This window comes from Branchiostoma floridae, chromosome 3 (genome assembly GCF_000003815.2).
Source record: "Branchiostoma floridae strain S238N-H82 chromosome 3, Bfl_VNyyK, whole genome shotgun sequence".
Taxonomy (NCBI): domain Eukaryota; kingdom Metazoa; phylum Chordata; class Leptocardii; order Amphioxiformes; family Branchiostomatidae; genus Branchiostoma; species Branchiostoma floridae.
This window is the reverse complement of record NC_049981.1, coordinates 11,279,983-11,295,473: the sequence shown is the minus strand read 5'-3', so window position 1 is coordinate 11,295,473 and position 15,491 is coordinate 11,279,983. Positions and strand designations below refer to the sequence as shown.

General features: G+C 42.2%; 2 protein-coding genes across 3 annotated transcripts in view; both read right to left on the bottom strand.

Moving 5' to 3' along the window:
- LOC118411285 (DNA repair protein XRCC4-like) overlaps positions 1-1,422 on the bottom strand; it is an 11,405-nt gene extending 9,983 nt beyond the window's left edge. The window contains exons 1-2 of the mRNA XM_035813463.1: positions 1,290-1,422; positions 296-429 (exon numbers count right to left, since the gene is read on the bottom strand). Coding sequence (XP_035669356.1) covers positions 296-422 — 127 coding nt within the window. The 5' untranslated portion in view covers positions 423-429; positions 1,290-1,422. The remainder of the gene's footprint in view (positions 1-295; positions 430-1,289) is intronic.
- Positions 1,423-5,187: 3,765 nt separating this feature from the next.
- LOC118411277 (cartilage intermediate layer protein 1-like) overlaps positions 5,188-15,491 on the bottom strand; it is a 19,235-nt gene continuing 8,931 nt past the window's right edge. Inside the window, exons 4-14 of one of the 2 annotated variants that reach the window (XM_035813453.1) lie at positions 14,287-14,460; positions 12,639-12,812; positions 12,198-12,375; positions 11,745-11,878; positions 11,117-11,225; positions 10,765-10,919; positions 10,144-10,308; positions 8,275-9,661; positions 7,778-7,910; positions 7,157-7,366; positions 5,188-6,799 (exon numbers count right to left, since the gene is read on the bottom strand). In XM_035813453.1, the coding sequence (XP_035669346.1) occupies positions 6,521-6,799; positions 7,157-7,366; positions 7,778-7,910; positions 8,275-9,661; positions 10,144-10,308; positions 10,765-10,919; positions 11,117-11,225; positions 11,745-11,878; positions 12,198-12,375; positions 12,639-12,812; positions 14,287-14,460 (3,098 nt within the window). In that variant the 3' untranslated portion in view covers positions 5,188-6,520. The remainder of the gene's footprint in view (positions 6,800-7,156; positions 7,367-7,777; positions 7,911-8,274; positions 9,662-10,143; positions 10,309-10,764; positions 10,920-11,116; positions 11,226-11,744; positions 11,879-12,197; positions 12,376-12,638; positions 12,813-14,286; positions 14,461-15,491) is intronic. The other variant, XM_035813454.1, reaches the window with a different exon arrangement.

The window sequence follows — 15,491 nt, the reverse complement described above, 5'->3', positions numbered from 1 at the left end:
CCCATAACAGATACAGGACAAAACATGGTAACAATCAGTCAAACTTTGAACACCCAGGCACAACATACAATACAGAAAACATAAAACCGGTGCGTCAAAACAAAATCAGTGTCCATACTCAAGTCGAAAACGTTCCAAGGTCAACCACATGCATCTCTATCTAGCATGGCGGCTAGCAAGTTGTAGTTCGTTAAACCAACCTCCTCCTCCAAACTTTCTTGTTTTACCTTACATTTTCAAAATCCCTTTACCCCATTCTTTTCCCTCATCGGTTCTATACAAATGTAGGTCTTACCCTGTCCAGCCCATGCTGTCAGTCCATCACACAGGGTGAGCTGAAACCCTTCCCTGCCGTTCTGTACCACATTAGTCAGCAGGTAGTAGGGCTGGCCTCCTGCCTGCAGTTTACACAGGGTTCTCATGGGGGCGCTGCAACATCAGATCAGAGATCAATGTAATATAGCACATAACACTAATATTCAAGCGGATAGATTCTGTAAACGGTTTGACATGTAGCATCCACTACCTTTCAGCTGTGACTGTTTCATATTGCATGATGATCATCATATATAAAATTTACAGCAATCTAATTCAGGGACAAACAAGTGAACAGTCATGGTGGTTTTATGTTCACTATTGAAACAATAGTAGCACTAAGGTCACATAATGGAAACACCAGCTTCTTTATGGACAGTCTCAGTTGGAAACCCAAGTTAAAGTCTTACACGGCCCAACATCTATATTTTTATACTTTACTAAACAACAAGGCAAGGGTGCTATAGACGACAAGAACAGTCACTTTCGGTGTCATTGATCTATATACATGTTCATGTAGAGTACTTAAGTATTGCATCTGATCTATGGATAGTACTGTACTACTGTATTATAACTACCATGGCGTTAACAATCAAACTTGTCCTGTCAAGGCTGGCAGGTCACCGTGAAAAGTTAGTTTCTAGCAAGCTCATGAAAGTGATGATCATTTGACCCATTTTTCTAAGAACAATGACATGGTTGAATATCCTTTGTGATATGATATTTGACAGGAGCCTCCTTGGTATGGTTAAGGAGGTTATTTAACCTGATCATTGGTTTGGTCTGACCAAGGAGGTTAAAGAAAGATTCTTTAACCTCCTTGGTCTGACATATTATTGTGGGAGGGGGGCATGGTCCAACCTACTAAATTCATCAGAGTTTGGGGAAAAGCTTACAAACCCTACTGCCTTACATGCTACGAAGGTTAATAACTTCCACAAACACAGATATCTACCATACACAAACACCCTTACCTTATATGTGGTTTTGTTTTTACTGGTTTAAACCTAGCACAAACACACACGACTGCGACCCGCACACACTTCCGGGTTTAGAGACCTTCGCGTTACATTCATGTAGCACCATATTCCGCACAGGTCGGAATTTATTTACCACTTCATTAACATGATATCATCTTATGATAGTATAAAAGAAACGCTATATTACTTGAAATTATTTGACTGTATCTATTTATTGATCATCTATAATTTAGATTTACGATTTGGAAAATAATTTCTTTACCATGAATCGTTGGACACAATTGACGACCTAATTTTCCGTTTAACGCCGCTAGCTTCTTGCGGTTGCAAACTTTGCGAGCTGAAATATGGTAAGTTTTCTCCCATGTTTTGGACTAAAACTAGAATTTCTGATATTTGATTAGTATAAATGTGTTGAAAGGGCATCTTTTAGATACTCCGGTCCTAGTTTTAAAGCTGAACCGTGAGAAATAAGTGAACTGTTGATGCTCGAGTGATGTGACGTGTCAGGGGAAGGGGGAGGGGGGCGGAAGGGTATCGGGAAAGAAAACTTGTTCCACCTTTTAACTATCATCATGAACACGAGCTGATTGGTCATCTGTGGCAAAGCGTTTGTGATATAATTTTCTTTAATAGCTCATGATGATATGATTATTACTGTGTTTCATCCTAAGCCTCTTCTCAAGGAGTTGTTTTGGTATAACAAAAAAATGTATATGATTTGTTATGACGGTCACAGTGTGTGATAGATGATGTAATTTTGTGTCAAATGTGCTCCAAGTAATTCACAGAAGTCAGAATGCATGTGTGGCAACAGGAACCCTAGGTACATGTTATATGTCAAAGGGTAAGGCGCATAAAAATTAAACAGTCCTTGTCTCGATCATTGTTTCAAATTGCATAACAACGTCCAGACAGGTTTTGTTTACTTTTTGTGTGCCTTACCCTTTGACAAATTATATCATTACCTAGAATTCCTGTCGTTGCATATGCATTCTGACTTCTGTGAAACTGCTTGTTGCCCAAATCATTTACATGGACCTCATGACAAAATTTTCTGACAAACATACACAACTACTTAGTACATTGTGTACATTTTTGTAGCCTGGGATTCCCAGGCTATAAAAATGAACATAATGTAGTTGTGTATGTTTGTGGCTGGGAAGCTTTCAAGACGCACTCTGTCTCACTACCAGCTCGGTAGATCTCGTCCTGGAGTTTCCTTGTAATGTCATGGCTGATAGACATTGTCACATGACAAGTCATAAACAGGTTTTGAAATAGTGGAGTAGGAAACCCTCTGTTTCATGAGATGCTTTAAATTTGTTGTCGGCAGATCTAGATGGTCTCCCTGATATTGCTACATGTACCTTTTCAATCATTTTTAGTGTCATAAATGTTGATTGAACTCTTTATAACAGTTTATTACTTTATAACAGTAAGGTACAGACTTGGTCAGTCTGATCTCATGTTTTATGTTACTCTTTTTTTGCAGTCAGCGATTTTCAACTTCCAGTCCCTGTTAGTGGTGGTCCTATTGCTGATCTGTACATGTACGTATGTACGGGCCATGGCACCTCGTATGCTGGACAAGAACAAGACTGGGTAAGGTCAAAAAGCAGTTATTACATATCACAGTTATACCAAGTGTGAGACATAAACTTGAGGAGACCAGATTACATGTACCATTATGTTTGTTGGTGTTCGAAATGTGAAACTGATTTTTGTCGCCAAATGGCACAGCAATGTTTTTAAATAAAATGTCTTATTTGTTACAGAATTCTAGGAATATTCTGGAAGTGTGCAAGAATAGGTGAGTTGAATCAAGGCAATTGATGATATTTATGTACACTGCAATAAAAAGGAATGTGTATATACTGTGAACCTGCAATAGGAATGCATGCTTGTAGTGGTACATGTAATGATGTATCATTTATATTATTAGCTGAGTGGTTAGACAAGTGGACACAGGATGGAAAGGTCATACTCATAGGGACACTTCCCTGCATTCCCAGCTAAAATTGTGTCCTTAGAAAAAGTCGGCTAACTCCACCCAGGTGTGAATTTAGGATCCTAACTTCAGTTGGGGAGGTAAAAGGTGGTGGAAGTGAGAGGGACTCCATGCCAATACCCTGCCCAAGGCACAGTGGATTAACACAGTTCCTATGTAATGGCTCTCAGAGGCTATGTTTCTTTTTTTGTAATTTGTATGATCGTGCTAAGGTAGCTGTATGGCACAGAATTTTCTAGTTGTCAAGAGTGACAGCAGCTTAACTTGATGTACTGTTTTGTTTTTCGTTAGGAGAGAGGAAAAGCCCCTACGTGGCCGTGTGTTGTATTGCCATGGCCATAGGCATACTGTTCTGGGACTAGCAGCACACTACACACATAGCAAGGACATTTTACACTGCAGCAAAACAATCAAGATCTTCAAATCCCAGCAAGAAGACCATTTCTACATGTATTCAAGAAGACATGGACACAAGTTTGGTGGACTTTTGGAGGAACTTTCGAATATCCGTCTTGGACACTATGCCCATTCCAGTGGAACTTGAATATGGCCCTTATTACTTTTAGTAATAGGATCTGATATTTAAACCATCTTTGCACTGTTGCCATTGAAGAGGAACTATTGTGTAGGTCAGTTAGTTTAAAGCACACTGTTACAGTACACTGGACAATTGCCCTGCCCCCTTGTATTTGTAAGGATGATTAATAGATTGGAGTGTGTAGAAATGTATTGAAATGTAGAGTGGTATCAACACTTAATTTACTAATATGTACAAGATACAATACTATTAATTCTCTTTACAGATTTGGCAACCAGTTTTCTCCCACCCATTCTCTGTTACTATCCTCCCAACTCTTCTGTTGCCTACCCATCTTTCTTCTTCCCTGGATGGTTCCTTACATGATAATTTTAGCTACTTCTAATGACCGTGACACATAGCCTGGTATCCAGCTGTCTCTTCTGTTGCAGAGAGGACAGAAGAGACTCAGGAGCTATAACACGGCTGGTATACCAGGCTACAAGACATGTGGCTGTACCACTTCACTTTTCTTTTTGTTGCCGTGGTTAGAAGTCCTTTGTATCAGTAAGCAGCCTATTAAATACTGGCAACAGCTCCAAAACTTCAGTCAGGATATTTAACTACTAGCTCACCATCGATCTTTGAAATAAGACATAAGGGCATTTAAGTTTAAGTTATTTGTTTGATTGGTTGGAAGTAAACATTACCGTAAAGGGCACAGCTATAGTATGTCAGTATTGTTAACATGCATATGTGGGCACTGACAGTTGAACTTAAAATTGTGACCTATGGAAACATTGTGTACATTGTACCTTTTATTGTAATCACTTACAATGTATCAACTGTTACTAGTGTGTCAAAAAGGTCTTGTACGATGATTTTGTATAAACCAATTTGTAAGTAACCCTCAGGTTGGCAGTGGTCATTGTGGTTTTAAGTTTTGGTGTAGTCCTTGTCTTTTTTTGCAATTTTTATAGGGCATCGCAATAGTGTTCCTGTAGTGTCCAGAGTGTAGAGAGAGAAACAGAGCAAACAGACCCACACACATAAACACACAGATATACACACACATACATTTTTGAACATACACACAAATATATACATACAAACCACATACATCCTACACACACTGCGCATGCAGATATACAAAATATACAAACCACAAACATGTACGCACATCATACACATACACACTTACACATACACACACAATGCACATACCATACACCACACAAATACATATATATGTACACAGTTCCCACACAGACACATATGCTTGCATGCATGCACACACAAACACATACATAATCCTTTCTTGTTTACCATATTGTAGAGCACAATTAATACAACAAAAGCCTATCTTAATAATAGCCTAATATTTAATAGAAAAGACAACTTTATGTTTATAACGACATGGCTATTTCATGTTTGTGTAACACCTACTTAAACTATCACACTTTTCAAGTTACACCACAAAGGATTTACCCACCTTTATGGTGTAGGTCAACAGATCAAAGGAGAAGGACAGTTACAAGATTAATCAATTCAAAACAGAAGCATCTGATTTCCATTTAGGTTCTTCTTACTTCTACCATTCTCCCTGCTGCCTAAATGTAACACTTATAAAAGCTTAGCACCAAAAGGCTACCCCACCAGGGAGAAGGTAACGAAAATTTAAAAATGATTAATTTCTAACATGAAATTCTCTTGATATTTCCCAAAAACCATTTTGTAACCTCCTTACCAGGCTCTTTGGACCTGACTTTTTTCTGATGGCAAATCGATTCTATTGCACTTGGATCATAGTTTCCAGCCTCACAAAGCAATAGAATGAGTAAGTGCAGTAGAGCGTAAAGTAATACCAACAGAAGAAAAACCAGACCCATTGAGCTTGCTTAGAACTTAAAGAAGCAAGGCTAGAGGATTTGAGTGTTTTGTCTGGAAAAGGGTACTTCTGTTTTTTCCTCAAAAAATCTTGCAAGTATCTTATCTTGTTACCTCTATTATAGGGTCTACATGCCCTAGGTCTAGATATATTACTAGAGAGTGAGGTTATACATATTTACATCATAGAAGCGATGTTTTGATGGACTAAACCATCACATGGTGCATCAGTACTGATACTGAAAGGGATCTAAAAATTCAAAGCAACCAACAATACAATACTATTAAGCTCGCTCCCTGAAAGCGTCGCCAAAAATTCTACTTACTCTCAGTCTCGTGTATTGTTGAGAGCACCATCATCATTGTATAGTATGATACTGTAGTTTAATACTAAGTATACAATTGATTTATGAACATTCATAGCTTAGTATGAACACTATTATCTATACGACACAGTTACTACGTATTCGACTACATTGTGAACTTATTGAATACTAAATAATGCCTCGTTTTAGTAAAAGAAACTACAAAATTATTAAACATATTAAGGTACCTGAAGTCTCAGACAATCCCAAATTCACAGTACTTAAGAATATGATAAAAACACCAAAGTCGTAATTTCAAACTTGAACTCAGTGAAAATCAGCTTTTAAACAAGAGGAACAAGGGTAACAAAACAACTATTTGTTTTGTTGTCGCAAAAGCTATAAAAATAGACTGTTGTGCAAAGATTGACACACTAAAAGGTAATGCTTGATATGCTAATCAGCTAAGTGTCAAAGAAAATACAGCGCGCCAACATGTAGCTTTTTAATTCCTTGCGCACATGAATACTACAGCGACGCCGTCACGTGGCGACATGACGTTTGCGGTCATGTCGGAAGAGCCCTTGAAGCAGCGCCCCACAGCGGTATTCTTGGCAACTGAAGGGTCCGGTGCCGTCACGGTGTAGATGCCGTAGTTGTGGCCCAGCTGGTCGAGCGGCGCGTAAAAGGCGAAACGTCTGTCGGACTTCTGCTCGTGAACGGGCGGGTGGACGCGGAGGTATTCATCCAGCTCTGCCTTCACTCGGATACGTCTGCAGTTTCCCTGGAAACAGTATCGGACAATAAGTTGGGAGAAAAGTCTGCATACAGTACACAAACCACGTTCGTTGTTTCAACGGCCACGTAAAGTTCTGTACTTAGACTATAGTTAGATATGTGCTGGCTGACTATCACTATCTGAAACGAATGCAACGTTGCCAATAGCGTTGGCCAGCTAATCAGATACTACTTCCCCTCTGACGAATTCGTCAGAGGGAAAGTTACCAGCCAATCACAATGCCCCTTGACCATAAGCGGCAATGTGATTCGCTGGGGCCTGGGCCGCTGCTTGAAGTGCTTCAGACACGTGTACATATGCGATAGACTTATAATGAGATGCATTGAACACAGAAGTACCCACTTGTGGAACGACTTCAACGAAGGTTTTATCCTCCTGGTCCTGGTCGTACAGCATCCCGGCGCACTTGAACTCGATACAGGTGGAGGAGACATTGCCGTAGCCGGTCGACTGGTCATCCCTCAGCCCGTAGATCTTACCCCGCGTCACGGGATGGGTACCGCCGGAACTGATCGTACGCACCGTGACCCGATCATCACTCATGATCTTTACCTGTTGAAATGGAGATAGAAAATTGGTTCAGACAGGTAATGCTATAGCTATATACAGGTAACAATTTTTGATTCACTGCTCACTAAAGTAACGTGTTCTATCTGCATAAATAGAGCGTGACTACAATTGACTCAACAAAAACACGAATAGAATTAAAATAAAATTAAAATCGATATACCTCCCCGTAAGTAAGTAGCCTCTTCCATTGACCCGTTGACCTGGATTGTCATTCCTGATTGTTCTATCACCTCTGAAAGCTACTTCCTATCACACCTGCAAGACTGATTATTGTGGTAACATTATTGTCCCACTCACTTCCTACCTCTCAACTCTGTGTATTCAAATTACTATGGACGGGCACCGACCCAAGCCAACTCACACCGTTTTCACGGAGTCAAAAATAAACCATACCTTAATGTAGCAGGCACGGAACTCTAGCGGATTTGGCCACCAGGACATGTGGTCAGGTGTCCAGGACATCAGGTCCGACTGGTCAAAGAACACGGAGTTGTACTCATACTGCATGCCCTCGGTACGGTAGAACCTGAGGTAGGGAACGGTAAAGTACAATAGACTAAACTATGAACTTAATGTAGCCGTTGTACCGTGCTTACCTTCACATGGTCTGGCCAATCAAACTACTGATCTGTTTATTCATAATCAAACGCATTCATAGATATGTTACCAGCCCCTACAGCTCTGCCATGCCACTTGCTACATTAATAAATCGAACAGCACATGGTACCTGCTAATTCACCAGTAACTATGGTACTGGTGACAGTCGGCCATTGGCCTTGTGTTTGTGTTTAATGAAGAAGAAATAGAAAAAAATATGTTTCCTTTCAATTGAAATAAACAAACAAACAAACAAACAAACAATCATTCCTGTATGTCTGCAGATTCTTTACCTGAAGTGATTGTCTTCATATTTGGCATTTTCACACTTGTCCTTGTCGTCCCATGCGTACAGAGGTCCCTGTCCGTACCACACTGCGTTAGGGCCGGGCTTGGGCAGGTTGGTGAAGATGGCGTTCGGCTTGGCCTTCGGGTCGTCGTGATCACTTCGCTTGTAGTCTAGATGCGTCAGCACGTCCCGAGTGATACCGATCATGTCCGAGTCGGCCGGGTTGGACGGCGCCGCCGCCAGAATCTCTTCGTCGATCTCTGCGATGATCTGACCAGTGTAGGCATCCGCGCGCTGGTCGTCACAGAACGCAAACACGCACGCGCCGTTTGGCCCTGTTACAGTGCTCTCAAACCGTCCCCAGGACGGGGGTGGGGCCGAGTACCCTTCCTTGGGGTCAAGGTTAATCAAGGTGATTGTCACACCCTCTACCTGACCCATCTTCTCAAAGTTTTCGTCGTTAAAGGCGCGAACTTTTGCCCAACACCTTCGCCTCGTCGGCATGTCAAAGTTCAACAACCTGTTTTCCCTCATTTCTGTGTTTCCAACAAGTAGTACACGTGACTCACGTTTTCTCCGTTTGACGCTTTGCGGTTTGAACCCAACCTCTTCCTCCCAAATCCCCGTCTCAGGGTTCAAAGACCACAACTTGATGTCCTCCAAGTTTGTATCCCGGTGCAGGTTGAACTGGGAGGGATCCAGAAAGAAATCCACCTTGCCGCCAACTTGAAGCCTACTGTTTTGCTCGTCACGGAAGTCCATATCAAACATCCCAAATGTCCGAAGTGGAAAGTTCTCACCTTCGTTGTCGATGAAATTCAAGTCGCTCTGTGCCTGTTGAAAGTTCGTGGTGTTTCGCGGGTCCAAGAAAGTGATGCTAGCTTTGACTTTTCCGTGATATTTTTTCCCGTCGCTTGTGTAAAACCTTTCTGGAGGAATGTCGACTTCGGCCACCGGATCTCTGTCTTTGACATCGTTGAGTTCGATTGTGACTTCTTTGTCTGCATCGATTTCGATAGGGGGCGCTTTTCTTTGGAGCCGTACGACGTGAAAGATGGCGCCACCTTTTTTCTTGAATGGGAGAATTTTAGTAGAGTCTAAAAATTTCCCTGAACGATCGACGAACGTTACCGCTAGCCTGTCTGTTTCGCTGGGAATGTCAAAAGAAAAGGTCCCGTGAAAACCGGTGAAGGCGACTCTTTCTTTCCCCATGAAAATGAGACCGAAGCGAAGCGGTTCGCCATCGTCGCCGGCAACAGCGCGACCTCTGATGGTGATCTTCGGGCGGACACAGAACCGGCACCCACAGGTCTTCGCCACCCGTATCGGTAACTGGTAATCCTTGCAGCGAATCGTCTTTTGCTCGAACATGATGGTGCCGCAGCAGTATTCTGAAGTAAAAGACAAGAAAGGTAAAAGAAAAGGTTGGACTTGTATTTTGGCATACAGAGATCTATAAAGACTTCTCTTGATGCCACTATTCAACTTTTACGTGTGTATTCTTACCATGCATGATAGTAATAAAGTGCGTTATTCTTTTATAACAGGCCCACTGCAATGGGCCAAGCTTACTGCCGGCATACGCTCCCTCTTTTTATCTGCGTGAGCAGTAAAAAGCTGTCGGCCAATCAGACACTCCCCTCCTGCTGTTAAAGAACGTATATATATATATATGTTTGGCAGTTAACACCCATACCCCCACCCCGGCCCCTTGTTTGAGGGAATGTCCCCAGCCAACCTCCGTGTCTAGCCCCTTGACCACAGGAAGCTGTATAATTGGCTGGTAACATCGTCATCCATCAGCCAATCAGATACTCCCATACCGACCAATCACGTTACCTGTTGACCGCAGCCGTAGTACATGACATCTTACCGACTTCCTCCTTACAGCCGGCTGAGCTGGCCTCCCCACGGCAGGGTTCGGCCTCGCACCTCCCCACGTTGGCGTAATGACCGCCAGTTTCCTCCTGGTAACAGTCGTTGGGCAGCTGGATGAAGTGGTCCGCGGGTGTTGCACTGCAAGCACCGTCAGACTTGTCTGAGGAAAAATGAAAACAAAAGTCAGAAAACTTCATTATACAGTATCAACAGAAGCACTAACAGTTTTTTTTGTAACTTTGATCAGACAGTTGTGCTACCGGATGCTCAATAATCATTGCATTGTATTCTACAATCAGCTTTGTTTGCTGTGCAAATCACATCAGGGCCCCATCAACCCACGTTCGAACCGGGACGGTGGCTGGTGTCGACTTCCAGGTCACCTTTAACCTACTCTTGACGTCACACATCCCGAAGAACCGTGCGCGTCATGAAAGAAAGAACTTCGGATACGGTCGAAAATTTTGTGTGCCATTACCTTTTGTATGAGCAAAACACGTTATGTATGTATTTGCACCGACACGTATGAGCTTCCACTCTAACGTAGCGTGTAGCTGTTACGCATTGAAGTAAACACTAGCTAATGTTAAGAAATAGTAGGCAAAAAGTTTGTTACCTCTGACCGTTAGAGTAGCTATGCCGGAGAAGACCGATCCCGACTCTGACGTAGCTCTGCACCGGTACTGACCCGCGTCACTTAATGTGACGTCAGGCAACTGTAGCGTCGTGTAGTTGAACTTGGACTTGTCCATGTGTTTGCCGTCCTTAAACCTGGAAAATAACGTCATCGTGATGCAAACTCAAACTACATGAGGGACAATTGAGTTTGTCATGTGGGAGATACGAAGGCCCACAGCAACAACTTTTCGTCGCCTGCGCAAACCATTCAAAAGGAAAGAGCATTTAAAACATACAAAACATCAAAAGAAAAAAAAAATTGCTATCTACTACAATGGACTGGCACATACCATTCATACTGTGTAGGTGGAGGATCTCCCTTCGCATCGCAGCAGAACGTAACGCTGTCTCCTACAAACCGGGCCTTGTTCTGAGGGTGCCGCATTATCGTCGGTTTACCTGCCCGAAAATGAAAAAAAAAAATAGTTTGTAATATTACCGTTGCATTAGCTGCAAAAAGCTATTGTGATAGCTATAGGGATTTACGTAATTCTATGACTTGAAATGACAGGAAGTTCAGTACCAAGGACAGACCAACACAGAAGTTAGCATACATTTAGGATTGTATTTCCTCTTCTTCGTCTTTTATTTTTCATTCAAACTATTTGGGGTATCACAGAAGCGACAGATATTTCTCACTGTTCGTAAGGTTGATGGAATGCAACTGAGGGATCTTTTCATAGAAATAGTTCGATTTCTTAACGATGTAAAGGAGTTTCCAAAGGAGATTTGTATGCTTTACGGCAGCTTCACCTGATGAAATAAATTTGGTTACAGGAAGAAACAAGATGACAAAAAGAAAATATAAACAAAGTGCGGTAAAGCTCATATTCCCCGTTGTCAAATCTCGCGATTTCTCGGGCCCTCGAGAGTTCATGCGATGCAGCGTTATGGCTGTTCAGAGAGTGTAATTTGTACCTGAGGGAAAAAGTACGACGCGGACTTCTGACGTAGTGGGTCTCTTGTTCTGCGCCCTGACTCGGAGTGGGACGTACTTATCCTTCTTAATCAGAACCTCCTCGCCGTTAGAACAAACGTCTTCGATTTGAAACCTATAAAAAACAAATTTTCTATTAAAGACAAAAGATGCAAGCATTTGCATTAGTAATTTCATAACATTCATGAAATCAAATGATATTGAACAATGACAAGGCTTCATTTTGCCATAACCTCCGGTCATTATTACTAAATATTGAGCAATTGTGTGCTCTCCATACCTTCGCTCACTCGGTGGTTTATTCGGTGGTTTTAGGAACCAACCATACACCTCCGGGCAGTTTATTAACACTATGTTGAAATCCTCTATTTACTTTTGCTAAGGGGCTTCCTCGTATAACTTATAGAAGGAGACAATACTGTGTTTGTACGCACCGTCCCTTTTCGTCCGTTACTGTGACAGGCTCGTAAGGCTTCTCCGTCAGGTACACTCGCGCCTTCTCCACCGGACGTTTGTTGGGGTCAGTGACCCTGCCCTTCATCACGTGACCAGGACACTCGCAGAAGTCACAGCCCTCGCTCAGCTTACCCATAGTGCACTTCCGGGAACAATCTGATCATAGGAAGAAAACCGTTAAGAATTGAATAGAATAATATGATTCAAAAGTTTTTAAAGTTGACCTTCTCTCTGTCTATATGAATGGACGTTGATACGTGCTCTCTTTTTGAAAATGACGTCTTAGAATTCCCAAAATTTGCACACACACAAAATCTGTATACACACACGTGTACACACACACACATACAGAGAGAGAGAGAGACAGACAGACAGACAGACTAGTCAAGGTGAAGTAACAAAAACACAGCTCTTCTTACCTGGACACTTCCAGTCAGCGCACACCCTCTGCTGTGAGCTGATCCCCCCGCACGGTTTCCCGCCATGCCGCGGGGTGGGTTGGGTGCACGTCCGCCGCCGCTCCTCTACCCCACCCCCGCACTTCGCCGTGCACTTGGACCACTCTCCCCAGTCTGTCCAGCCCCCATCTATAGCTGCTCGCAGAAAGGCAAAAATAAACTCTTTATAATTGCATGAAAACTCGTCCGTGTTGGTGGTTGACATACATAGTCTCTTCCATTATTCTAAACAAAGCCTCGCCCATGGCTTATACAATATACAGTACCTTGGGGATGCTCGGCTAAACCGGGCTGAGTTTTCACTTTTGTGGGCGTGGCCTCTAACCAACTTTCAGCCAATCAAAATCGCCCAATTATTCTCCTTATGTAAAGTCTATTCTCTGATTGGCTGATAACTGTTTTTATTGGAGGCCACGCCCAAAAAAGTGTAGGCCTCATCCCGGTTAAGGATTAACAGAACCTCTCAAATTTATAGGCCACAGACGAGGCTTTAAGAGTGCAGCATTCATCAGGTTTGACCAATCACATAGACGGGTGACGTCAGCTAGTTATCCACAGAGAGTGGTGTCTTCTTGTATCGGATGGAATGAAGTTGACTATTTACAATACAAGAGCTATGATTTTTAAAGATCAAAATTTTCTAAGGCACAATGAATTCGAAATAGCATACAGTTCCGCCAACGACTGCTTGGCGGCGCATGACACACTCCATACTGTATTACTGTGTAAGGATTACAATTTAAAAACACACACGTGCTGCTTTTTGGTGAGTTCATGTATATGTAACGTATGCAGTTTGGATGACGTACATTTTTTCTCTACAATACAACGTCAGCAGCAATCACTGTTGAATCAATAACATAATCTCACTAACATGATAAACTCACGAACCGCATGTCGTTATCAGTGTGTGAGTTCAGAAAGGAGTTAAGGGGAAACAAAAGTAAAAGTAACAGTAAAGAAAGTTAGGAACACTTTGAAAAGAAAGGGCACGTAGCTCGGGGTAACCCCAAAAGACAAACAAGCAAATCAGTATTGAAAAGCTTGAACTTCCAGGCATACAAAAGTAAAACTTGAAATTAACTACAGTATGGTAGAATGAAAAACATTCCTGCATTCATTTTTTATTTTACCTTCTAAGAATGGAGACATATTTTGCTCCGTTTCCTCGTCTTCTTGTTCCAAAAAAATACGGTCAATGACTTGGACCAGTGGCTATCACCATAGTTACTGATAATGAAGTAACCATGGTGATAGCTACCCTGTAGTGTTCGATGTATTGGGTTATGTAGCAAGTTGCAGGACATAACTAGAGGGACTGGTCACCATTTTTTTTAGTAATGATAAATAGAGCAGTAGTTTGTTAGGTTATATATATTAGACCATGTGAATGTAAACATGAAATATTTGCTGGAAAATGTTACCCTTTTTAGTTTACATTTGCACTTACGTTGTTGACGATTCCCATCATTCCTTGCAGAGAACACTTCCGCTCCCAGGGTTGTTACTGTCGCATGACGGGAGCTGGTTTGTCGTGCAAAATAACGGTTAGATTTTAAACCTGTTACAGATTAGATGACAGTTAGTAGCAGAAGCGAGGCCAACTCACGGGAGCATTTAACCCTGCCGCAAATGCGAGCTTGTACGACGGGCCCAGAGCACTTGACTTCGCTTTGGAAACACTGCTTACGTTGTCTCGTCTGCAGCTTCTTGGCGCCACAGCGGCCGCTCCTGGATCCGCACTCGCTCCAGGCCGACCACTCGGGAGTTGTAGTAGTCTTGACTGCACATGTGTGATGATAACAAAATTACTCTCCAAGCATAGTTCCTGATTTTGAATTGTTTTAGGCGTCGGTCTGTCTATTCTGCACAATATTGTCTATGTCTGCTGGTCACGTTTGGTTGGCGGACAAAACGGTACAAAATAGAAAGCCCGATATAAACGCCTAAAACACAACACAAGAAAGAAAAAACAGCCGTAGCCGAAACTATGCTTGGAGAGTAAGCAATATAACAAAAAGCTCCAATGGCCTTTTATTGGGCGAAGGGCAGTGTGTTGTTGATCCAGTGTCCTTGAAGATGGTATTTGAAGGTGAAGCTTGCCTTCCATGGTACTCTCCAAGCAGAGGTTCGCCTCCTGCCTTGTTATGTGTTTTCAGGCGTCTTTTTTGTGTGTGTGTGTGGGGGGGTCTACTTTGTATTATTTTCTTTTGTCCTTATGAAAGGCAATAGAATCTTTTTTAATACGATGAAGGTGGTTGCCTAAAACAACAGAAGGCCATGAAATAGAAAGCCCGACAAAACGACTAAAACTCGAAAAAACAAACAGCCATAGCCCATTCTGTACTTGGAGGGAAATGCCATGACCTCTAACGTCTCCAACCGAAGTCAGGTACACGTTTTTACACCTGGGTACCAGTGGACTCGGGAAAGTCTTGTAACGCGCCTTTTCCAAGGACACAATTTAAAGCTGAGAATCGACCCATAACTTCTTGACCCCATGCCCACTAGCGTCCATCAGAGCCACTAACGTGTGATCATAAAGCAAATTATTAAAGTAAATAACAGCCGTTTACTTAGAAATGTTTCAGCAAGATCAGATTAGAACGTGTTTGTCACATACTTTCTTCTTCATTACTTAAACCTAATTATCTTTTCAATAAACTCTACTTTCCGCCTACTTTTTTTTAGACCGATACCATTCCACTGTGGTAGACTTAGGTATGTTTTACCCGGGCCAGTATGCTAAATATCGGCCTGTCACAAATCAAACCAACCCCGTAAAAATTCCCCGCTGCACGCTTATAACTGGCC